General features: G+C 38.6%; 1 protein-coding gene across 2 annotated transcripts in view; it reads right to left on the bottom strand.

Moving 5' to 3' along the window:
• LOC117289192 (CD109 antigen-like) overlaps positions 1-24,829 on the bottom strand; it is a 66,226-nt gene that overhangs the window by 15,751 nt on the left and 25,646 nt on the right. Inside the window, exons 8-23 of one of the 2 annotated variants that reach the window (XM_033770191.1) lie at positions 24,707-24,791; positions 22,723-22,816; positions 21,028-21,258; positions 20,057-20,257; positions 18,953-19,075; positions 18,198-18,260; positions 17,862-18,059; positions 16,701-16,850; positions 15,599-15,745; positions 15,037-15,100; positions 10,659-10,845; positions 6,821-6,938; positions 5,362-5,475; positions 4,691-4,777; positions 2,958-3,101; positions 207-351 (exon numbers count right to left, since the gene is read on the bottom strand). In XM_033770191.1, coding sequence (XP_033626082.1) covers positions 207-351; positions 2,958-3,101; positions 4,691-4,777; positions 5,362-5,475; positions 6,821-6,938; positions 10,659-10,845; positions 15,037-15,100; positions 15,599-15,745; positions 16,701-16,850; positions 17,862-18,059; positions 18,198-18,260; positions 18,953-19,075; positions 20,057-20,257; positions 21,028-21,258; positions 22,723-22,816; positions 24,707-24,791 — 2,151 coding nt within the window. Of the gene's footprint in view, positions 1-206; positions 352-2,957; positions 3,102-4,690; positions 4,778-5,361; positions 5,476-6,820; positions 6,939-8,470; positions 8,634-10,658; positions 10,846-15,036; positions 15,101-15,598; positions 15,746-16,700; positions 16,851-17,861; positions 18,060-18,197; positions 18,261-18,952; positions 19,076-20,056; positions 20,258-21,027; positions 21,259-22,722; positions 22,817-24,706; positions 24,792-24,829 lie in introns of both variants that reach the window. The other variant, XM_033770192.1, reaches the window with a different exon arrangement.

The raw sequence follows: 24,829 nt of genomic DNA, 5'->3' as shown, positions 1-24,829 counted from the left end.
CTACCTGTGCGGAAGGTACAGACAATTGGCTGTGACTACTACTTTAGCTTTACCTGTGCGGAAGGTACAGACAATTGGCTGTGACTACTACTTTAGCTTAAAGGATCAGAGTTAACTGCACTACCGCGGAGTCAGTTCTTAAATTGGTCTCAACGTTTGGACTAGCTTGCTCTAGTCATCGTCAGGATGTGTTTTTGCATAAATACCTGTAGCAGTCAGCTGAGCTCGGACAGAACCCTCGACCAACTTATTCTTAGGATATCCAAAGATAAAGTCCTTAGTCTTTGTCCCTTGCTCAGAACCAAAGTCAATCACTACAGGCTCGTTGAATGATGTTGGTATACCTTCAGGCTGCAAGACACACAAAGAATCAATGGCATTATTATCAATGGCACTTTATGAATTTCAGGTGTAACATACTCTGGTTATAAAGCAGTATTGACAGAGAGTCAAACATCCAATCACTTACTCTGGCTATAAAGCAGTATTGACAGAGAGTCAAACATCCAATCACTTACTCTGGCTATAAAGCAGTATTGACAGAGAGTCAAACATCCAATCACTTACTCTGGCTATTAAGCAGTATTGACAGAGAGTCAAACATCCAATCACTTACTCTGGCTATAAAGCAGTATTGACAGAGAGTCAAACATCCAATCACTTACTCTGGCTATAAAGCAGTATTGACAGAGAGTCAAACATCCAATCACTTACTCTGGCTATAAAGCAGTATTGACAGAGAGTCAAACATCCAATCACTTACTCTGGCTATAAAGCAGTATTGACAGACAGTGAAACATACAATCACTTACTCTGGTTATAAAGCAGTATTGACAGAGAGTCAAACATCCAATCACATACTCTGGCTATAAAGCAGTATTGACAGAGAGTCAAACATCCAATCACTTACTCTGGCTATAAAGCAGTATTGACAGAGAGTCAAACATCCAATCACTTACTCTGGCTATAAAGCAGTATTGACAGACAGTCAAACATAATATCACTTACTCTGGTTATAAAGCAGTATTGACAGAGAGTCAAACATCCAATCACATACTCTGGCTATAAAGCAGTATTGACAGAGAGTCAAACATCCAATCACTTACTCTGGCTATAAAGCAGTATTGACAGAGAATCAAACATCCAATCACTTACTCTGGCTATAAAGCAGTATTGACAGAGAGTCAAACATCCAATCACTTACTCTGGCTATAAAGCAGTATTGACAGAGAGTCAAACATCCAATCACTTACTCTGGCTATAAAGCAGTATTGACAGAGAGTCAAACATCCAATCACTTACTCTGGCTATAAAGCAGTATTGACAGAGAGTCAAACATCCAATCACTTACTCTGGCTATAAAGCAGTATTGACAGAGAGTCAAACATCCAATCACTTACTCTGGTTATAAAGCAGTATTGACAGAGAGTCAAACATCCAATCACTTACTCTGGTTATAAAGCAGTATTGACAGAGAGTCAAACATCCAATCACTTACTCTGGTTATAAAGCAGTATTGACAGAGAGTCAAACATCCAATCACTTACTCTGGCTATAAAGCAGTATTGACAGAGAGTCAAACATCCAATCACTTACTCTAGCTATAAAGCAGTATTGACAGAGAGTCAAACATCCAATCACTTACTCTGGCTATTAAGCAGTATTGACAGAGAGTCAAACATCCAATCACTTACTCTGGCTATAAAGCAGTATTGACAGAGAGTCAAACATCCAATCACTTACTCTAGCTATAAAGCAGTATTGACAGAGAGTCAAACATCCAATCACTTACTCTGGCTATAAAGCAGTATTGACAGAGAGTCAAACATCCAATCACTTACTCTGGCTATAAAGCAGTATTGACAGAGAGTCAAACATCCAATCACTTACTCTGGCTATAAAGCAGTATTGACAGAGAGTCAAACATCCAATCACTTACTCTAGCTATAAAGCAGTATTGACAGAGAGTCAAACATCCAATCACTTACTCTGGCTATTAAGCAGTATTGACAGAGAGTCAAACATCCAATCACTTACTCTAGCTATAAAGCAGTATTGACAGAGAGTCAAACATCCAATCACTTACTCTGGCTATAAAGCAGTATTGACAGAGAGTCAAACATCCAATTACTTACTCTGGCTATAAAACAGTATTGACAGAGAGTCAAACATCCAATCACTTACTCTAGCTATAAAGCAGTATTGACAGAGAGTCAAACATCCAATCACTTACTCTGGCTATAAAGCAGTATTGACAGAGAGTCAAACATCCAATCACTTACTCTGGCTATAAAGCAGTATTGACAGAGAGTCAAACATCCAATCACTTACTCGGGCTATAAAGCAGTATTGACAGAGAGTCAAACATCCAATCATTTACTCTAGCTATAAAGCAGTATTGACAGAGAGTCAAACATCCAATCACTTACTCTAGCTATAAAGCAGTATTGACAGAGAGTCAAACATCCAATCACTTACTCTGGCTATAAAGCAGTATTGACAGAGAGTCAAACATCCAATCACTTACTCTGGCTATAAAGCAGTATTGACAGAGAGTCAAACATCCAATCACTTACTCTGGCTATTAAGCAGTATTGACAGAGATACAATCATAGAGACAGAGATACAAACATACAATCACTTCATGTGCAACCAAAGGAGAAGAAAAAATAAAGAAATGGTAGCAATATGTACCCAAATCTCAGACAAATGTGCAAAAATTCACTGACATACGCACAGGTACATGGTCAGGATTACATGTCGATGTTTGCTAGAACAGCTTGGCCATCGAAGTAGTATAATGATTAGCTACCAGCTAGTTAGTTTTTAGCAAAAGTGACCGCATAAGTGCTGAGTGCTAAAACAATTAAAAGCAGCTAAAAGGAAAAGAGAATTACACAAATTTAAGAGAAAAAGCCATCAACTACAAGTTGTAATATAATACAGTAATCACCTACCTCAACAAGTAGTTGACGTACAACAGCATCACCAGCAACATTAGAAGTAGCAGTAATAGATATATCAATTAGTCCTAGCTTCTGGGGTAGTATGGGGAAGTACAGGGTAACTCCCTCACCAGCTAGTACCTTCACTGACTTCACCTAAGACAGACAAAGTTATAATACATTGTACACACTTAATTTGATTCAATCAATCAATCAATTAGTCAATCAATCAATCAATCAATCAATCAATCAGTCAATCAATCAATCAATCAATCAATCAATCAATCATTCAATCAATCAGTCAATCAATTAGTCAATTAGTCAATCACTCAATCAATCAATCAATCAATCAATCAATCAATCAATCAATCAATCAATCAATCAATCAACCTGTTTTTTGAACAGATATTTCTTGTCTGTTTTATGTAATTTTTTGGTCTTCTATGTTTTTTGTGTGAATTCTGTATACTTTGTGAATAAATAAAGTGGGTTTTGGGGTAAAAAAGTAGAAAGAAAGTAAATCAATCAATCAACTATGGCTACTCAAGCCTTCCCAGTTTGGGTACAGATGGCCCGGACTCAGCTCCTCAGCATGTCCACGATGGAGAGACAACTTGACCCTCGATAAGGCTGCACCTCATATGGGCTCCAAGTGAAGAGTTGGGGCTCCAGGTGACGGACACGCAGAGCCCTGCATGCTTCAGTTGATATTCACAGGTTGAAGGACCTGCGGTGCCCTGCAAGCTTCTATATTCACAGATCGTTTTGGTCACCTTCGGCATGGTATTTAACCGGTGCTTTATTAAAGTTGTCTCATAGCACTTTGTTAATTAGAATGACAGGATTGAGGTTTGAAAAATAAGAGTAATCCTGGAAACAGAACCACAGACTCTATTTTTCAATTATGTTACCATGGTTACGGTATGTTTTCGCTCTATCAAGGTTGAGTGCACTCTTAAAGTCACCTGGAAATAGATTTTTTTTTCTTTCAAACATAAGAGTATATGCTTACGAACAATAAAAACAATTTTTTTAGTAATTGTTTGTCACGATATGTTTAAAAAATATATAAAGTTGTTTGGGGGCCTGACTCCGCCTACCCCTTTTGTGACGTCAATCGAACAGACTTTGCCTGCAATGCGTATAGTAAACACACGTGCAAAGTACATGTCAGTCCAAGTCGTGAGTTGGTATATTTCAAAAAGTGTTTTTCTGCATTCAGCAGCAATACACCTGGTCGGCATTTTTTTTTTGAAACGTACAAACTCACGACTTGGTCCGTACATGTACTTTGCAATTGTGTTTACTCTACGCATTACAGGCAAAGTCTGCCTCGATTGACGTCACGAACAGCGGGGTCTACTCTTAAATTTGTAAATAACATAAGAACTGATTTTTTAAAACCTTAGTTAACTGTTTATTCACATTCCACTCATCAAAACACATATATTAGGGACAAAAGCTTTATTTTGAAAAAATACCACTTCCAGGTGACTTTAAAAACAAAGCTATCTGGGAGGAATGACAATAGACCTTTATCATAGTTTCGCCATCTTGATTTTCTTCCATTCAACTCAATGTTACCATACTGAGGCTGGAAGGAAACTTAGTCTGTTTTTTTTGTACAATGAATATAAGCATCCATTACTGTTGTTGGGTACAGGGGACATGACGAAGATGGTGACAGTATGATAAAGGTCTATACCCGATACAAGACCAAAATGTAATACAACTGACATACATACCTGATCCTCGTTGGATTTCTTTTCCGACCTATTGTCATTGTAGGAAAGGCTTTGGAATTCCACAGATCCCGCCAAAGTTACCGTTGCCTTAAAAGAGAAACCATATCAGAAAATTACATTCCCAAATATTGGTGATCAGGTCTGTATGTTTCGATTTTGAAAGGGCAAGGGCACCAAGGCATTTTCAGTTGGTAAAGGGCACTCTATGAGGAAATTGTTAATTTCCTACTGGAGCATTTCAAGGGCACCAAGGCAATGACCAGGGAGCATGGAGGCAATCGCCTTTGTTGCCTCAGTGAAGTATCAGTTTCTACTGGAGCATTTCAAGGGCACCAAGGCAATGACCAGGGAGCATGGAGGCAATCGCCTTTGTTGCCTCAGTGAAGTATCAGTTTCTACTGGAGCATTTCAAGGGCACCAAGGCAATGACCAGTGGGCATGGAGGCAATCGCCTTTGTTGCCTCCATGAAGTATCAGTGATTCAACGGAAACTACCAAAATTATGTCAAGCATTATAACCATTTGGGTCAGTACCAATAGAAACATGGTCTGCGCCTCTGCGCGGCAGTGTATTTTCAGAACTTTTCGGATTACCCTTTGGTGTAAAGTCATCAACTCACACCAACTGACATCATCCTATTATTGAGGTGTATTTAATGTATAATATTTACCTGTACAGAAGAACTCATATAGTTGAAGATTGTAGCTTTTATTACAAGTTTTTCACCACGAATGACCGAGTACGGTAGGGTCAATGACACGAAGAAGGGCTGGAAAACCTTCACCTGATAAGAGTAGAAAATCAGAATAAACAAAATTGAAACGGCCTGGATACAACTGCATTAATCTGAACAGTTGATTATGCATATAAAGTTTCCATTAGATAATTAAGTTAAAAAAATAAATATTTAAGAAAATAGAATTAGCTGTTGCAAACAACCAAAAGGACCAAGGTTATAGAGTAAATATTTAACAGATGTTAAATTTGCTACCAGTTTTCTTCTGGGGTTGTATTTCACTTTTAACAGAAAAGTCCCTTTTGGAGAAATTTGCTAAGCTCTGTAGAGCCCGAGGTGCCTTAATAATAATAACATGGTGAGTGCTATAATGAGGAGATGGTGTAAAGGCTGAAAAATGTAAGAGGTACATGTATGACGACAGAGGGCACTATTTATGTTACATGGATGTTATGGGTGTTACACTTATTTTGTCACGTTTTTAAATATATTTTTTCAGATTTTTTAATTTGTGACATATGTGTCACATGGGGCTCCAACTCAATTTGTTATGTCTACTGATCCATGAATTCATGCTGTTTCAAGGAAGTGGGTTCAATTTGTTATATGTCTACTGATCCATGAATTCATGCTGTTTGAAGGAAGTGGCTTCAATTTGTTATATGTCTACTGATCCATGAATTCATGCTGTTTGAAGGAAGTGGCTTCAATTTGTTATATGTCTACTGATCCATGAATTCATGCTGTTTGAAGGAAGTGGGTTCAATTTGTTATATGTCTACTGATCCATGAATTCATGCTGTTTGAAGGAAGTGGCTTCAATTTGTTATATGTCTACTGATCCATGAATTCATGCTGTTTGAAGGAAGTGGCTTCAATTTGTTATATGTCTACTGATCCACGAGTTCATGCTGTTTGAAGGAAGTGGGTTTAAGTCGCACTTCACAACATTTTCCCTTGTCGAATTTCCCCTAGTCCATAGTCCAGTGTTATTTAAAGAGAAGGTGCATGTTTGGTAATTACTCATAACTAATATTAACTTAAAAACTGACTTGGTAATGAGCATTAGAGAGCTGTTGATAGTATAAACCATTGTGGGAATCGACTCCCTCTGAAGTACATGTAACGTAGTTTTTGAGAAAGAGGTAATTTCTCACTCAAATAATAAGACTTCTAGCCAGAAGTCTTTTTAATATTCCTATCTGCAATGCACACAAATTCGTCCAACAAGGGTGTTTTTTTTTCATCATTTTCTCGCAACTTCAATGACCGATTGAGCCCAAATTTTCACAGGCTTGTTATTTTATGGTTATGATGGAATACACCAAATAAAGTGACAAGACGTCCTGGTCTTTGACAATTACCAAAGGTGTACCTCCCTTTAAAGTATTACCTTTGCGGCTGATTCAGCAACACCAATACCCGTCTGTGTTGACATGGCAAATGCACTGGCTACCCATGATGTAATGGTATCTGGCACAGTGGACGATACACTCACACGTCCATTTGCTCTGCAATCAAAATGCAATCATTTTGTAAATTAATACAACTCAGACAAGCAGATATTTGTTTGTAGCTTTGCGTGGTGTGGATAAATAGCTATACATAAATAGTCAACTTGCAAGTACAACCATGCGTAAATCTCTTTTGTGTGAGTGTTGGCTCTGAAAAGAGCCGGTGTGGTCTGGGCGTTTTGAACAGTATATTCTGTTGCGACTTCAAGAGAATCGGAGCCAACACTCCAACAAATGGTTGTACCCTCAAGTGTACATTCATTGTTACTTCCTAAGCAGATACTTGCTCCCAAATTAAAACACATCTCAAAACCTATCTATTTTGGAAATCCGAGCATTCGGCCTTTGGTTGTCTTTGCGTAGACGAGTTATTGTTTTTGCGCCAGGAGTATGAGCATGCATCCTTGACAGACATGGCGCAGTAGAAATGCTCAATATTATTTTTAATAATAATAAATAGCTCACCCGTTCTAATATGGGCTGAATAACTGGGACTTGGAACATGGTGGTAAGAAAAGGATATAATATTAAAATTGAAGTTTGTAGTAATCACGTAACTTTCTAACAAACTGTGGTGATCCTGGAAAGAACAGGTGGTGTAACTCCACAACATTTCAACCAGTATGCTCCGCTGGTCTTCAGATGAAAATCTGACCTGTAATGACCAATCTCCACTCACTCACACAAGTTTGTATACATCACAAACCGTGGACCTCCTGTTGTCCCTCTTTTGTTGCAACTGTGTACACGTTTTCCAACTGTGCACCTTTCCTGAACCAGGGACCCTATTGTCCTCTTTTGTTTATAGGTCCCTGGTTTGAATGTGTTTACCTCCTCACTCTTACTCATGTTGAGTCACCTGCTTTTTTTTGTTTGTTTATAATGAGCAAGCGCCATGAGCACGTTTAGGGGGGATACCTGCGCTCGCAAGACTCCATTATTGTATAAAATATGTTACAAACTCATCCGAGTTCCTCGGCCCAGCAAAAAGCTGTCTTTTGCTGGCTGCTCTTTTAAGGATGACCAGTGTTGGCTGCCAAAGGACAAACTTGCCAGTCAGGAGTTGCAGATCGATGTCTGTAACAGTGCTGTACTGTCTTGGAAAAACCGTTGAATCTTATTTACACTATCTATTTCTTAATTTTAGATTTGCATAGCCTTAGATTTGATTTTGATTGTGATTTTGATACTGTGGAAATAAACTGATCGATTGATTGATTGATTGATTAGACAAAGCCGATTCACACAAAAAAGAGCTTGATAAAACACTGTATATTTTCAGGCCACAACTCATTTGTGATAACTTCTTTTTATAGGTCAGTTTTTATGTTTAAAATAAACTATTAAAAGACACAAAACTCTTTCCATTGATTGTATTTCTAGTTACAAGCATAAATGTAACTTTTTAAAGAATTTATTAATACAAAGAGACATTCATCAAAAGTGAACTGTGTTTGAAAACAAAGCGATAATTTTACAACTAAATTAACAGATCCACAATAATTTCATGATTTGAACAAGTGACATACCCAGCTACATTTTCACTCCATAACCATGTTTCAGGAAACTCTGAGCGTACCCGAGGTGGTGTTGGGGCAGGAATTGGGGCAGATGATGTTTCAAGCGCTGACCCGACCTTTAATTTAGCTTCAACAGGTAAACCGGGAGCAGCAGCATCCCCACGTCCCAACCCTAAACAAAAAGAAGAGTATTCTCCACATGTCCTACAAGGCTCATAGTGAGCTTTGATCTTACATCTCCTTTAGACAAACTGCTGTAACATACATGTAAACAAGAGTCCTAAACAAACAGACAAAACAAGCCCCAAAAGAGCTTATAAATTACTAATAAGGGAAAAAAAAACAATAAGAAAAAGAAGAAAAACAAAAAAACACAGTGGCCACAAGTTTACACAAAAGCCTGGCAGGACAGACAGACAGACAATGGCAGACAGACAGACAGACAGACAGACAGACAGCCAATGGCAGACAGACAATGGCAGACAGACAATGGTAGACAGACAGACAGACAGACAGACAGACAATGGCAGACAATGGCAGACAGACAGACAGACAGACAGAACGACATTTGTCCTTCATAAAATGTCCTCTAATGGACAATATTTTTATACAAACTCTACTTCAGAAATTATTATTCCTTTTTTGGTTATGTGCAGAACAGGTAGAGTTTTGGATTGACAGACACTAATAGATTGCAGCATTTTACACAATAGCTAGACTAGTCCCAAGGACAGACACTGAATCTAAAAACTGTTTTTACTTATTTACTTTTGTATCCAGGTACTGCCTGTTATTACATTTAAACTGTATTTTCTCTAAGGATTTAACTGTATGGATTTTAATAGGTTTATTTTTTTAATTGTTCAGCTCCAAAAAGCATGTTCCATGGATGGGTGCTATACAAATTGTCATTATGATTTATTGTTATTATAACACATATTCTCCATGATTTCACTGGTTGCCAATAATACATTTCTTAAGAATAAACCTCGCCATGCCGACACCAATTCTGAACTTTCATTGAAGCAAAACCACCTCTCCATCAACAACACTAAACAACAACTTCAATTGATCGGACAAGCAACTAGGCACACTCCTCTCTCAATACTCCTTGACAAGAAGACCCAACCTAAAGAACTCTATCGTAGGGGTAGAGCACTTATGCGCACCTACCAACAGCAACTCTCTGATGACCGGGGGATGGTTGTTAATCGGACACACAACTAGGCATGACACTCCTCTCTCATTACTCCTTGACAAGAAGACCCAACCTACAGAACTCTATCGTAGGGGTAGAGCACTTATGCGCACCTACCAACAGCAACTCTCTGATGACCGGGGGATGGTTGTTAATCGGACACGCAACTAGGCATGACACTCCTCTCTAAATACTCCTGGACAAGAAGACCCAACCTACAGAACTCTATCGTAGGGGTAGAGCACTTATGCGCACCTACCAACAGAGCACTTATGCGCACCTACCAACAACAACTCTCTGATGACCGGGGGATGGTTGGTATTGGATTGAACCAGCTTCATCAAGCCACTCAACGTGATAAACAATGAAAGGATTAAAACAAAATAATAAATTTGTAGCCGCTGAGCAACCCCTGTTCGCTGAGCGTGCACGGATGTCACCATGATGTAAAACGGCCAATGACCTACAGCTGATGACCTCATGAGTGGCATGGTCTGAGGATTGATAGGCGTGGTTTGGTCAGGGCGAGATATACTAGGTCGGGAAGCTGCATTCTCTACCTAAGTGTATAAGTTTGAACATGTTAAAAATAACAACAATAAGCGGGGCAAAGTCGTAGTGAAAACGTCATTATCGTACAAGCCGTGTGGTAGCATCATGGTGAGATTGCAGCATAGTCAGCAACCATTTCGAAGTAGAAAACTACAAGGTCGCTGTTTGGTCTAGGTAGTGTCACAGTGGCAGCGATTCAGCAATACTTTTGACGTAGAAGCATCAAAGTTGTACAAACAAATGTTTTGAATTGAAAATGTTGTGTCTTTAATTTTCCAAATTACTTGATTTTTATGGTGATTGTGTCCCGACTTGAAAAATTTATATACAGCAACATAATTCAACTCCAACTGACCAAGAAGAAGAAGTTTACAAAGTCATGGATGACAAAAGATGGCCGACTCAAGATCAAACAAGACACTATCATCCAGACCCTGCCATACATACCCAGCTACATAATCACTCCATAACCAGGTGTCAGGGAATTCAGTTCGGACACGAGGTTTGGGCAGATTCCCACCATCCCCAGCTGGTCCCTTTGCAATGGCTGCTTCATCAAAAGCAACATCATCAGCTTCTGGCATCGCAGCACCATGAACGGGTTGTATTCCACCACCAAAATGAACACCAGACCCTTAATGTCATAAAAGGAATTAGTTAAAAGAATTATTACAAGTGTCTCAGATGACAAGGATAACATAAAATAAAATAAATGATCAACTTTTGGAACACCCCTCAAATGGTTATTACCAAAAAGACACTCATCATTTAAATAGTTCTGCAGAGTATGGTATCAGATCATGTAGCTTGCCCAAAAAGATTTGACTAGGCCTGCATGGATTCCTTGGCAGCTTGCACTAAGGGTTGGGGCAGCTGCTTTAATTGCTCAGCCTCCAGACAACACATACAACAACACAGCAGTGTTTAGCCTTATGCCCACCAGGCTTAATGCAGGCGTCAATTCGAAGCGTGGACCCACCCTCCTCAGAGGTCGCAAAATATTGACGCCGTTTCGATGCCGAAGCCCGAGGTCAATAATTTGTTGTTATAGACCTTTCTTTTGTTGATAAACAAACCGCCTTGGTTGGCATGGTTGGCCGAATGTTAGTAAAGCATTCAATCGTATTAACAGATGTTTTAACAAAATTCAACCATTTCTGCTAACTTTCAATTAAACAAAATATCTCTTATAGTTAGTTGTTTTATTTTAAACAAAATCAACAAATTTGGTTACATTGTTACCAAAAATAGCGATCTTTTCTTGATTTGCACTTACGGCTTTCCATAGTTTTCCAATCTGGGTTGGCAAAAACTCGGGCTGTGACGTTGCAAAAGAAAGGTCTATAGTGAAGCCGTAACGTTCTTTTTTAATAATTGTGTGAAGCGTTACCTATAAAGTTGATGAAAAGGGTGAAGCGTTGACGAGCCTTTTTTGTGTTTGATGTGACATCGAATCCACGACATCGGTCGCGCCGAAAGTATGTCAAAGTGGTGGCGTTTCAAACAACTGGTAGTCGTGATGCAATGCTTGAAGATGGCCTGTTTTGAAATTCGCGCAAGCCAACTTGAAATTTATGTGCGCACAATTTTTGAAACAAAGTTTGCCCACACAAATACACACATTTTAACATCGCGCGCCGCACGACCCTGCAAACTGTATCCTGTGGTGCGTTCCACTTGCGCAAACGTTTGCTACCGATCTCATTTGAGTGGAACGAGGTGTGCGCCGCCAATGTTGGTGAAAGTTAGCAACGAGGCGAACTAGACTGGTCCCCTGTCCTTATCAGCAAGGAAAGACGTCAGATGTTCAGGCTAGCGATCGTGAACGTACATGTACTTCTGAAAAACTGAAAAAGTGAAGCTTCGCCTATGGAAATAATTCAAAGGGTGAAGCTTGGACTAACACATTTGCTGATAGAGTGAAGTGGTGGTGAAATCCTGACCCTATATAATTGGCTCAGGTGAAGAAAGGTGATGATATGAGGAGGGTGGGTTAAGGCTTCAAATTGTCGCCTGCCTTTGTGCTACATAAACGGTTTTGCCTGAGCTGAACTCAAGCCTGACTGGTCAAAGATTCACTTAGATGACATAAGCAATTTGCAATAAAGGTCCGACATACGGCTTGAGAAAGAAAGAGCTAGGTTTTATGGCCGACATCTAACTACTGGGTTGTCACAAAGGTTAGTCTAACTAACAGCAATGAACAACTACCAGGTGGCAGAGGGAGATGGGATGGGCCAAAAATAAGTCATCATGGCTCACATGACTTGGGATCTCTGCGCTACATAATGTATTTCACCGTTTATGCGATAAAGTGTATTATCTTCCAGTACGCGCTAATCCACCAATCAGATGCTCGAACTACTAGGGGAATAAAAACATATATATACATGTATACTACTTCCTCTGTTTTATATACTACTTCCTCTGTTTTTATTGCGCAGTGCGTATTGTGAGTGTAAATGCGTCACGCTCTGTATACCGACAGTGCAAAAATTACATTCTAACTTTGTGTGCGTGCATGCTGTTTGTCGCGTAATAACATTCTGAAATTTAAAACTTTGAGCGTTGCACGTGAGACTGGAAGATAATTTAGGTTATAACACACGCGCTCGTGGAATACATAAGAATATAGCGCGTCTGCGTCCCATATCCAACGAGGCCGAAGGCCGAGTTGGATATGGGACGCAGAAGCGCTATATTTTTCCGTATTCCACTCGCGCTTGTGTGATAACCTATAATATTTTCTTTGTGTATCTCTGAGAATATCTACATGTACTTGTATTATTCTTCTTTCCTTATTTGTTTACTTAAAATATCCTGTTACAGACCTTAAACAAGAATCCCTCTCTCTTTACAAGTCCCCTATAGATAGTTCCCATATGACGTAAATCGGCCGTCTTTACGGGCAATTTGGAACACACAGCCTTGCATTTTGGGAGGGAACAGCGTGCAGCACGCGCACATTTCACAAAACTCGTTGCCTGATTGGTTAGTAAACAGCGTGGTTGCATTAATAAACCGAGCCCTTGACGCGCCTGCAAGCCAAAATGCAATTTGCCCGTAAAGATGGTGTCTTTTGCTACTTATCTATTGGGACATCCAGTTGCTAATGTGACATGTCTCTATAATTATAAAGAACTATTGTCTATGCACTCACGATAAGCTCACTACACACATGCATGTACACATATAAGAGAAGCTAGGAAATTGAGATCGAGAAAGTTAGTAAACTAAGACAGTAAGACAAATGGACAAACAGAAAACAGTCAATTAGCAACAACGATAAACGGAAACAGCAACGTGTCTAAAGGATACCAGAGTACTAATAAACACATGTAAAAAACAGGGTTAGTGTGGCCAAGATCAAATTTCATAGTGCTGCTTTTAAAGCAGAAAATTGTACTTGTTTGTTGAACCAATGTTCTGCTCAGTTAAACCAGGATACCAGTCACAGATTGTACAGTGACATGGCTGTTTGACTGGTAACCTTATTTTGCTTAAAGCATATGTACTTGTGCTTGCTATAGCTTACTATGTGCTTAAGCAGCTCTATGAAATTTTGCACAGGGCCAAATTTCATCAAGCCCGTAAAGCACAGAAACTCGCTGAGCACAGAAAACTCTTGCTTAGCAAAAATAGATTACCAACCAAAAATACTGTATATTTACCCTTGGTGTGACTGGTACTCCACTCATTTCTTGCTAAGCAAGGGGTTTCGCCAAGCAGAATCTTCTGCTGTAACAGCTCTATGAAAATTGGCCCAGGTCAAGGGATTGATTGACAGGCAACCAAGTCAATCCAACAACGCAATAATCATTCTCTTTTTTAAATTTCACAAAACCACGACACCCAATGATTCACTTTGGAAACAGTGCTCCAAACAAATTCCTTTTAGTGCACTGCAGCTGGTTGCTTCAAATGTTGCCTGTAAATATCAACATTTATAATACCACAAAGGTCATTGATTGGTGGAACATGCGTCATCATGTGTTGCCACACGTTCCTCCACAATTTATAATGCAGTCCGATATTGATAGTTATTGGATGCATCACAGCATTCTTCTCATTTTATTATTATTATTATTGGTCTATTTGAATAATCTGAATAAAAACAACAAAAGGTTGATAACAAAGGGGCGTTATGTTTGGACCCTAGCAGAATCTTTCTCAAAGGCTAAGCCTCATTCAGATTATGAGAATGGCCCTGCTGGAATTGAAACATCAGGCAATAAACCATTTTTTTTTGCAAATACTATCGGTTATTTGGTTTGTAAGCAGTTTGCAACAACTAATTCTAAATGCTCTAATAATTAAAGACAATTGGATTTATCGCTTACATTGCCAAGTTTATCATTTGTTGAGATAAAATAAAAAAAAATATATACATTTATGACTTAAAATTAGCAAACAGCCTCTTGGAAAAGCTATCACCATCTACCGTTTGGAAACTGGTAAGAATGCTTTGGTTAAAGTACAAGAATCCTCTTTTCTTTTCCAAGCAATGAAGTTGGATCCAATTTTGATTAAAACCACCAAAGGGGGAAAACCAAACAATGACAAGCATTTGTGATTCCCCTGCAGTTTGGTGGTTACATTTATTGCAGATGATGCGTTCAATCTTGACCATGCACAGGTAGTAGCAACGAGTTGATGCAGTTTGTAGTGACTTGCAATAAGTTATATAGCGCCCTCTCTTGGTTGTTATTGTTTAGTCTTGTTGTTTTGTTACAAAATGGCTACTGTTGAGTTTATGTACAAATAACATGAGTTGTGTAAATAATAATTCTTTGGTTTTTTTATAACAATTTGGTTGAGTACTTACACGGGTAGTCGATAACTGGCGTGCTATAGACCAGTGCATCAGTAAACACAAGCATTCCTGCGGACTGCAAAAACAATAATAACATTTTACCTATAACACCAACTCTTGATGAACATTGTATTCACCGAGTCTAAGATGTAATACTTCCGTGGGATAATTATTAATATTGATACTCCAAATACATGATGACAACCAAAGACCATAAGTATAATTCCTGAATAAAAATAAATTGTATTTGGTGTTGTAACAGAGACAAAAATTAATAGAGCCGAATTTAAACCAACAACCTCCATTTTAAAGTGCTGGTGCTCTACCAACTGAGCTATCTAGCCATTTGTTGGCGTTCTCATTAAGTTTGACTGGTACTAGACTTGTTGTTAATTATCAACCAAAAGGCAAAAAAATAAGTTAGATTTTCCTTCTTAATTTCTTGGCTTATGAAAGTGAAACCAGAAACTTTGTGATGTTTATTGATTACAAGGCAACAAACCAACTAATCAAATCTATTCTTATTTTGAATTGTAAGAAGCTAAGATATGTACAAGAAACCAAGAGTTCTTACATCTAGAACAGCTTGAGTAGTATCTCCTTGATTAGGGAATGGGTACCAACCACAACACATTGATGAGCGTTTCTTACGAAACACTGGCCCTTCAAAAGGATTGTAACTCTGATCTGTTGTGTCAAATTCTCCAAGTGCTTCAATCACCTGGCAAAAGAGCAGAGAAAACATTGTTATAAGAAGAATTCAACCCCAAAAATAATTTCAAGAAGAGTTTGAGTAAGGGAATCGATACATGGTGCAGTTTTAAACTAGTGGTTTAAACCCGCCGAGGCCTGGTAATTTTACCGAGACGAAGTCGCGCTAAAATTATCAAGAACCAGGCCTAGGCGGGTTTAAACCACTAGTTTAAACCGATTCAAAACACTTTGATTCCAATTCATAAATACCTTTACCTTCAAAAATGTGTTTTAAAAAACTGTAAGTTTGAGAGCAAAACTCTGCTACAACTACCGTGCTAGCTTTGCCCCTCGTCGCTCGTCAGTCCTTCGACCAACATTTTTATTTCAAATTCATAGAGCTGCTTAAGCAATAAGGCTACCAGCCAAAGAGCCATGTACAAATTGTGACCGGTATCCTGCTTATTCCTGCTTACTAGCAAGAACTTGTTTAAGCAATATTTCTTCTAAAATGCACTGGGCACCTTAAGAAATCAAAGACCAGTCTTCTCACTTGGTGTATCTCAAAATAACAAACTGTGAAAATTTGAAATGGAAGAAAAAACACCGTCTCACAAGTTGTGTGTTTTTTTAGTGAGAAATTACTTCTTTTTCAATTATGTTACTACAGAGGGAGCAATTTCTCACAATGTTTTATACTAGCAACAGCTCTCTATTGCCCGTTACAAAGTAATTGTTTGTATGCTTACAATTACTTTGAGAAATTACCAAAAGTGTCCAGTGCCTTTAAGCAGCTCTATCAAATTTAGCCCAGCGTAGCCAAAACAAGTTATGAAATTGACACTTACATGTAGTGCACAAATAAAAAGACATTCTGAGAACCATAGATGTTCCTTGACAGACTTTGAGCATTTTAACAAAGGTCAAAGTTCAAACATGCATTGTGTATCTAACCCTTACTCAATAAGTGACCTTTGACCTACCTGGTTCTGTGTGATGTCATTTCCTGTCTTGAGGAGCATTACACTAGTGTCGATAGCAAGGATGCCTACATAGGAGTTTGCTTCAGCAGTGACCTCAAGATTAATATTATCTCCTGGTTTGACCTCATCTTGGTCGAAGGTCACGGTAACCTTATTAGAAAGTAAAATAAAAATGGTATGAGATTGGATCAAAGTGAATGCTAGACAAGAACTGTCTGTCCGCATAACGACACATTTTGAGAGAGTTGGTAACAGCAGGCATACATGGCCAATTTCTCTTAGGTGCTTACAACACATGTACATCTTAGCAAGTGAGATCATTGGAAGTTTACCCAGTATGTCTGAAGCCCATAAAGTTCAACAACTTTCTCATTGTAATAAATGAAGCCCTACCTTATCAACCTGTCTGTATGTTTTTACAACCAGAGGTATATAGGTATATGTTGTGACATTACATTCAGTTGAGTACAATTAGTGATTGACCAAATTTTTCACTATTTAAATCTATTCACATTTTATTAGATACATAATCGCAATAGCAAGACATGAATCTGATTTGTTCAGCATTTCTCTTAACATTGTCACACGATGATGAGCTCAATAACAAATCAATCTTCATTGTTAATAATAATAATAGTAATAATAACACCATTTATAAAATGCCTTTTCCTAACTTTGCAAAGCGCTCTGAGAATGACTGGAAAAACAACAAGGGGAGTGCAATCAAAAACCAGGAGGAAAGCCAAGAAACCATTGTTTTGGGAGTACAACTTTGCTTGAACAAAGCAACTGACACTCGTACCAGTGTATACAAAGGAAGTTTCCAAATGAATATCATGCTTTAGAAATTCTTCCTGCCAGCATGGCACTCCTCACCACAAACTTCTGCACCAACAGTGCCCCATTAAGTGCAGAATTCTGCCGGTTATAAGCCAAGAATTATGAAGTAAGCCGTACCAAGAAACTTCAGCCAACTCTAGGTTTGAGCTAGCTGCTAGACAGGCCCTTTTCGAAACAAAGGCTCGATTCTCTTGTCTAAAACCCTGAGCGGGTAAACACAAAGAAGGCGCAATTGTCAAAACCTCCCCAGGGCCAAGCTAGCCTGAGCCGAATCCAAAGCCAAATCCAGTCGTTTCGAAAAGGGCCTTAGAAATACCGTACCTCATTCTGGAAAGCTCCGTCCACGTTGATGTTAATGCTATCAAGAACAACTTCAAAATTCTCATCTCTGATGTAAGAGACGATGAGACGAGCTTGAGGTGCCATTTCATGAGTCAGCTCCAGCGTTAGGATCGTTGTAGTGGTAGAGGCAACGTTACTGACTGACTCTGATAATATGATGTTACCTTTGGAAACCACCTGAGGAACAGGGAGGGATAATAATTGGTAATTTGTATATCCATTTAAGGGAAGGTGTTTAAGTTCGGTAATCAATCTTAAAAATAGGGGCAGTAAAAAAACTTTAAAAACAGAGAAATAACATCTCTGTTGACTCACCTGATATGAGAGCTTGGATGGAGCCTCGGTTGTTCTGACTTCAAAGCTTGCCATACTCCCAGACTAAGGAAAGGAAAAAACACTTTACTTTCAATTATTCAGAATAAAAAACGAAATCACTAGACAAGGCAGAGAACAGAAAGTCCCTAAATGGTAAGACAATTTTGCAGTAAAATATAAGTACAACCGAGTTGCCATTCTTTGTTAAAATCCAACATTTACAACAATTAAAAACAGATCTCTATGCCACAGTTTTCATTTCCTAGTACCAATAAATCCTTCCGTAACTCTTTAATACAATGGGCATGCCACTTTTACATGATAACAAGCCACCCTTACCCTTACAGAAAACAAAATCTGGCTGTAAAAACCCTTTATTATCTTTTGAGACTATAGGGGCCTCAGGCAACTGAAAAAGGCCAAAGTAACCATGAATCATCATTTTGCTATTGCCTAAGTTTGTATGTTTTTGATACATGTACCTCCGCTCCTTTTTGGTGTTTTTTGCCAGTTTGTAAAATCCCAATGAAAATAAGCATACATGTAAGATATTAGGATCTACATGTCAGAAACAGTGCATGTGATGGTATGTTGGAGGGTAACCTTATTGTAGTAAGCATAGTTTCATTGTGCTTAGCTACTTTTTGTGCATATGCAGCTCTATGAAATTGGGCCCTGGGCTATGCATGTAGGAGTAACACCAAAACAAAACAAAACTCTATGTAGAGCCTGCCCTCTATTGGCAGTATTCTTACCTGAAAGCTGGTTCCTTGTGCAATGATCTGCAGGAATTGGTTGCTAGGGGATACTGCTGGAGATAGAGTCTCCAAAAGCTGCAGGTTCGATGCGCCCTCATCAGTCCCGTAATAATACATCACCTTGAAAACAAGCAATAATCAAATCATTCAATACTACTCTAACTTTATTGATTATTCTTCTCTGAGGGATACATGTAATGCAATTAAACAGATGTAGTAATTGCATTGGGGACACAGAATATCTGTTCATTGATGTTATTTGTTTACATCAGAGGTGGATTTCACAATGAGTTAAGACTAGACTTATCTTGAGTTAGGGCAAGTTACTCTTCCTAACTAACCTTGGGACTAGCTAAAGTCCTCCTAGGACTACATAGTTATAACCGTCTTTGTGAAATTCCACCCCTGTGGTTTTTACTACTTCATTGTGTGCTTTTACTCTGGGGTATAAAATTAACTATAACAATTTGTTTACTGATTCAAAGGTCAACTGAAACTATCTAGCCCTAATGTTGGCAATCTCCTTGCTTTGTCACTTTTGTTCGGGAGTGCGAGTCAGAAGCCAATCAACCCGTCGTGAAGCTGTATCACTTTCATTAATATGTTAGGTCACATAGGGGTCGTTCAGACATAGTACTAAAGTCGGTTGAAAGGCAGTTTTAACTCAATCTGTTTAACTTTATGTGTCTGAACGCTCTTAAAACTAACAGAATTGCGTTGAACCCGAATGAGTTAAAACTGTCGGTGAGGGTGATTAAACGCTAAACCACTTCAGGTTTAGAAAAGACCACATCCGGTTTACTCTTAACAGATAACCCATTGCCCTCTGTAATCATTACATAAACACACCGTGGCCAATGAACAGGACAATAAACCCGATGTTAGAGTAATGGGGTCATACTTCGTTGACCTCTTTAAACCAAAGATAAACCATATCGCGTTTAACTCTGTGCTGTCTGGACGCAAGGGGAACAACTTTTTACGACCACCTCGAAAGTTAAACCGGGTCTTACTCAGTACGCCGTCTGAACATACCCATAAAGTGTGGATACAGGGTTTGATTTCACAAAGGGTTAATTAAAAGGTTGAATCTAGACTCACTTGGTAAGAAGCGCTACTGGAATCAGCAGGGAAGGTAAAATCTAGTTGGAGTATTCCATTCTCTGGTATAGATACATCATTGATCATATCAGTAACTTGCGGCACAGAATAATCCCTAACTTGATGTTTGCTTGTCACAACGAGTTTGCGTTGGCGCTCTGCTGCGGTGAGTGGACTGTCATCAACATGAGTAACTGACACCTATTACATGGACACAAACATATACCACATAATAGAAATACTAAGTTCAAGGTTCGAGGTTCATTTTATTTCCACCGTATCATCAAATAAAATACACTACATGTATTACTCAAGAGCCATCAGTTTAAAGAATACAATACAGTATAGATACATCAAAATGAAAATAAATATGATACCGCAGAGGGATCTTGTACAGTGCTTTATCACACCCCAAGGGGCGTATCAAAGCACTCAGTATTTTGTCCTGCAAAGGTATGTTAATGAGTTACATTTTTTGAAGTATGAAACCTAATCCTTTAAAGCACCATGTGAGGGTTTTATAAGGTGATGTGGCACAATGAAACCATGAAAATTGGGGCGAACCCCTTCTGTTTTTGATAACTGTACTGGGTTCTTCTACTTGTTTTGGTTCTTTTACTTGTTTTACATAACACACGGGACCAACGGCTTTAAGTCCCATCCGAAGGACTATCTATCATGTTTAAGTGTTTTGCTTAAGGACACAAGTCTCACGACTGGGACTAGAACCCACACTTCGCTGACCGGAAACACCAAAGTTTGAGTCCGGTGCTCTTAACTGCTAGGCCATGACACACTATAAGCCAACATCATTTTACATGATAACCAGCGTTCTCACTTAACAGTGATCTGCCGGCCAAATGCCAGTTAAAACATTTTTGAAAACCTTCTAATCAGTCTCTTTCCCCTAATGCACCATTTCTACACTGTATGGATTTAGTTGCCATCATGAACAAATGAAAGATACTTACATAGGCGGTGTACATAAGACCAGGCTTGAACTGTGCTGGATTACCAGGTAATGCCGTCACTTTGATTGGCTTCTCATAATAAGTCAGGACACCAAAACCACTCTGAACAATCCCCGTTAGAGATTCGGTCACATTGGCATTAACCTTTAACAAATATCCATCGTAAAATCCATATTCATAGAGGGACAACAGCTCCTTTTTAGTTATTCGGATCTCAGCATCCTCGTCAATCTGTGGGGGATAGGAACAAATATATGCAAGCAAAAAATTATCAAAAATACTAATAATTATGTATATAGTTAAACTATATTTGGTTGGCGGTAACACCATGTGTGTACCTTCTACTTGCCAGGTAGATTTTATTCTTAAGAGAACTGTCTTTCTTTATTCTACTACCGCGCAGTAGATTATCGGTAGTTCGGGAGACTTCGGGAGACTACTCAGTTCTGAAAAGAGCTGTCCTGCTTTTTAATTCTGCCTGGGCAGAAGGTAGAATGTAGGCCAGGACTACTACTTTAGCTTTAACTTAATTAGTCTTAAAGCAATCGCACAACATCGGTAAACAGTATTGTCCAAAGGCCCACACTTCGTGTATCACAACTTATATATAAAATAACAAACCTGTGAAAATTTAGGCTCAATCGGTCATTGGAGTCGGGAGAAAATAACGGGAAAACCCACCCTGTGTTTCCACACGTTTAGCAGTGTCATGACATGTGTTTATAATAAATCTGTTATTCTCGATATTTGTTTTAATGTTTTCTGAAAAAGTAAAGCATTTCATTGAATAATATTTCAAGGGAAGTCTTTCACCATTACCTTCTGTAAACCCTGTAAGTTATTTGTTAATCTGTGAACTTTTAATTTTTGTTCTGTTCAGAAAGTGTCCAATGGCTTTAACGTTTCAAGTTTACTACATGTAGCTTGCTCTAGTCCTCGTCAGGAGACTGTTATAATTATGTAGTTTTTATACAGCACTATATCACACCTGAGATCATCTAGCGCTCATTTATTTTCTATAGGGTATGTAGAGATATATGTTTAAAATATAAAACCCATTAATTTACAAAGCACCATGCAATGGTTTACGCGTCCTGGGTGCAATCTTCAGCCAACCAAACAACATCATTGTGGGAGGTTGGTGTCCTTAACTTCATGTACAATGGAATTCTGCACTACTGCAACCCTGAACGCACAGTTTATTTTGGCACAAGTTAACAGTGCCATGAAAATGGCACAAGGTGCATAAAACACTTGGGTCAGTTCTGTTATCAATCACAATTATATTGGACTGAAACTGCTCCCCCTAATACCTTACTAAACTTACTGTACCACTCCTTACCAGCCAAATAACAAACTCCCTTCAAGCTCAGATACAAGGATTCTCACAAAATCTAGATCCAGATACTCTTCATCTTCCAATGGTTTTTATGTAGCTGCACCAAACCTCTTGAACAATCTTCCCTATCAAATACGTCATGCTATTTCACTTTAAAGCATTGCTTAAAACTAACCTTGTTCAGACTTATTTCACTTACTAGTGTGCGATATATATTTCATTCTCATGCCTTTGTATTTTTAATTGTTGATTGCTTTAATATTATTATGGTAAAGCGTTGTGGTACCTTTTCAGTGTAAAAAATATATATATAAGTGCTTAGATTAAAATTACATTATTATTGTTATTATTTTTACCTCAGCTGTATAACGGAGTATTGCTGGTTCTTGCCCCCAAGACGGCGTCATTTCCAACGAGGCACGCCCTTTCACCGGCTCTCCATATGTGTACCTGATTTATAAATCAAAGCATTCAACAAAATGTAATCAAATCTGAATATTTTATCTGTATGTTGGTTAGTCAATTAATCATGGGTAAATTACAGCACTGAATCATCGAGTTACACAATGTAGCTAGCTATCAATCAATCAATCAATCAATCTATCAATCAATTAATCAACCCACTCATGTCATAAATTGATCAACAAATTATTCAATCCATAAGTTCTTAGTAGTCTGCCACTACTTTTTAAACCAACTCAATAGATTCATTTCAATGCGTTTCGAAAATTCTCATCAAAATAAAGATAATTTGTTCATTTGGTTTCTTGCAACAGGTGCTTCCATTGCTGTGAAAGAGTAAAACACCAATCCAAAATGCAGTAACTTAAAACGTTTTTTTAATACTTGTTTTCAATTTCAATTTACTTGTTTTCATTTTAAAGTGTCTCTGTGGACATCAGGCATGAGAATGGGCGATGATAAAAAAACAGGAAAAAAATTCAGTTGATCGGAAATGTCAATATTCCATCATTTTTGTGTGCGAAACACACAACACGAGCGCGCAGCGCGAAGTCCCCTACGGCCGGGGTCCAGGGCCCGCTTAAGGGCCCTGGGAGCTCTGGGTATTTTAGAAGCTCTGTGGTGATCTCTGATGCATTTCTGACACCTATTTTTCCAGGTAGAAGTGAGCTACTTTTGTGTGATTTTTCCTTTTTTTTATTTTAATAATAGGTTTAAGGGAAAATAAGGAATGTAAAGCTCAAACAATTCAAACAATTTTGGGTTCGCCTGCGATTTTGTAACAATTCCGGAAAAAGAAAGGAAAACAAAAAAATAATAGTAATAATATTTAAATTTTATCCCTTATTTCTGCCCTTGAAAATGCTTTTTTTCTCACCAACAACCATTTTCACAGGTTCTTGATTTGAAATTCGGTTGTGTAAAAGAAATTCTTTTGAAATTAAATGTTTGTGATTTTAACGATCCGTCGGCGACGCACATTTTAAAATAATATTATTCTATATATCTGGCGAGAGCGATGTGTTTTTGAGAAAGAGGTTGTTATTCAGCATAGGGTATAACTGGAACGAGGTTGAGATTAGACCCCAACATAGAAATAGAACCAATGAAGAAAGCACGTCGTCCGGACGTACAGTGTGTTCGCTGGTTCCCAATATATCTTTCGCTGGTTGTGAGGCAGTAACAGGTACCAGTTTTCCATGGCCTGCCGGCGATCTCAGATTCGTGCCGCGCCGCTCCGCTCATTGGTTCGTGTACAAACCTGCACGTACACAGTACACAGTACACAGTACACATGGCGCAAACACGTGCATTGTTTTTTCAGAAGACTTTCAAAAGTCTCCACACGTGTTATCTTTGCTGCAGCAGCAAGCGCATTACACGCAAACATTATTGAACCATACCACTATAAACGAAGCAAGGAATGAGGCAAGTTTATACATCTGTCGCTGCTGCTGCATGCATGCGCGATGCTAGGAAGACCACAAGCCGTAAACTGGGCCAGTTGCTGGACGGCAATTTATTGTTTAGTTTTTAGGTGCCGTTTTTTTCATGAACGCCGTACGTGTGGATCCGCGATAATAACAATTACAAAGGTAAACTGACATTGTCTGACTAGAGAAGAGGGATTAGAGAAATCCAAATGTATACCCCCAAAAACCTACCCCCCAAATTTTATAGCAAATTCACATCGAACTCGGAGACCACAATTTTGAAAGGAAAAAAACCGGAATTCCGGTTTAAACCGGAAGATTCTCATGCCTGGGACATGCAGTATTTTCATCTGCAGCTAAGCTCTCCATGTTCTTCTCTTCTCAAACTGGCTACAGACCTGCAACCATGGTAACCCAACAATTACATGACAATGGATATACTTACTTGGCTTCAACCCTGACGATAATAAAGGCATCTTCTTCCACGAAGTACGGCGGGACTAGGATGTTAACCTCAAACTTTGGTAAAACTGAAAGTCCAACAAAGTTTTGGCATTATTAATATTTT

This window comes from Asterias rubens, chromosome 4, assembly GCF_902459465.1.
Source record: "Asterias rubens chromosome 4, eAstRub1.3, whole genome shotgun sequence".
In the NCBI taxonomy this organism is placed as follows: domain Eukaryota; kingdom Metazoa; phylum Echinodermata; class Asteroidea; order Forcipulatida; family Asteriidae; genus Asterias; species Asterias rubens.
The sequence above is the reverse complement of the archived record's forward strand: the minus strand, read 5'-3'. Positions and strand labels throughout refer to the sequence as shown.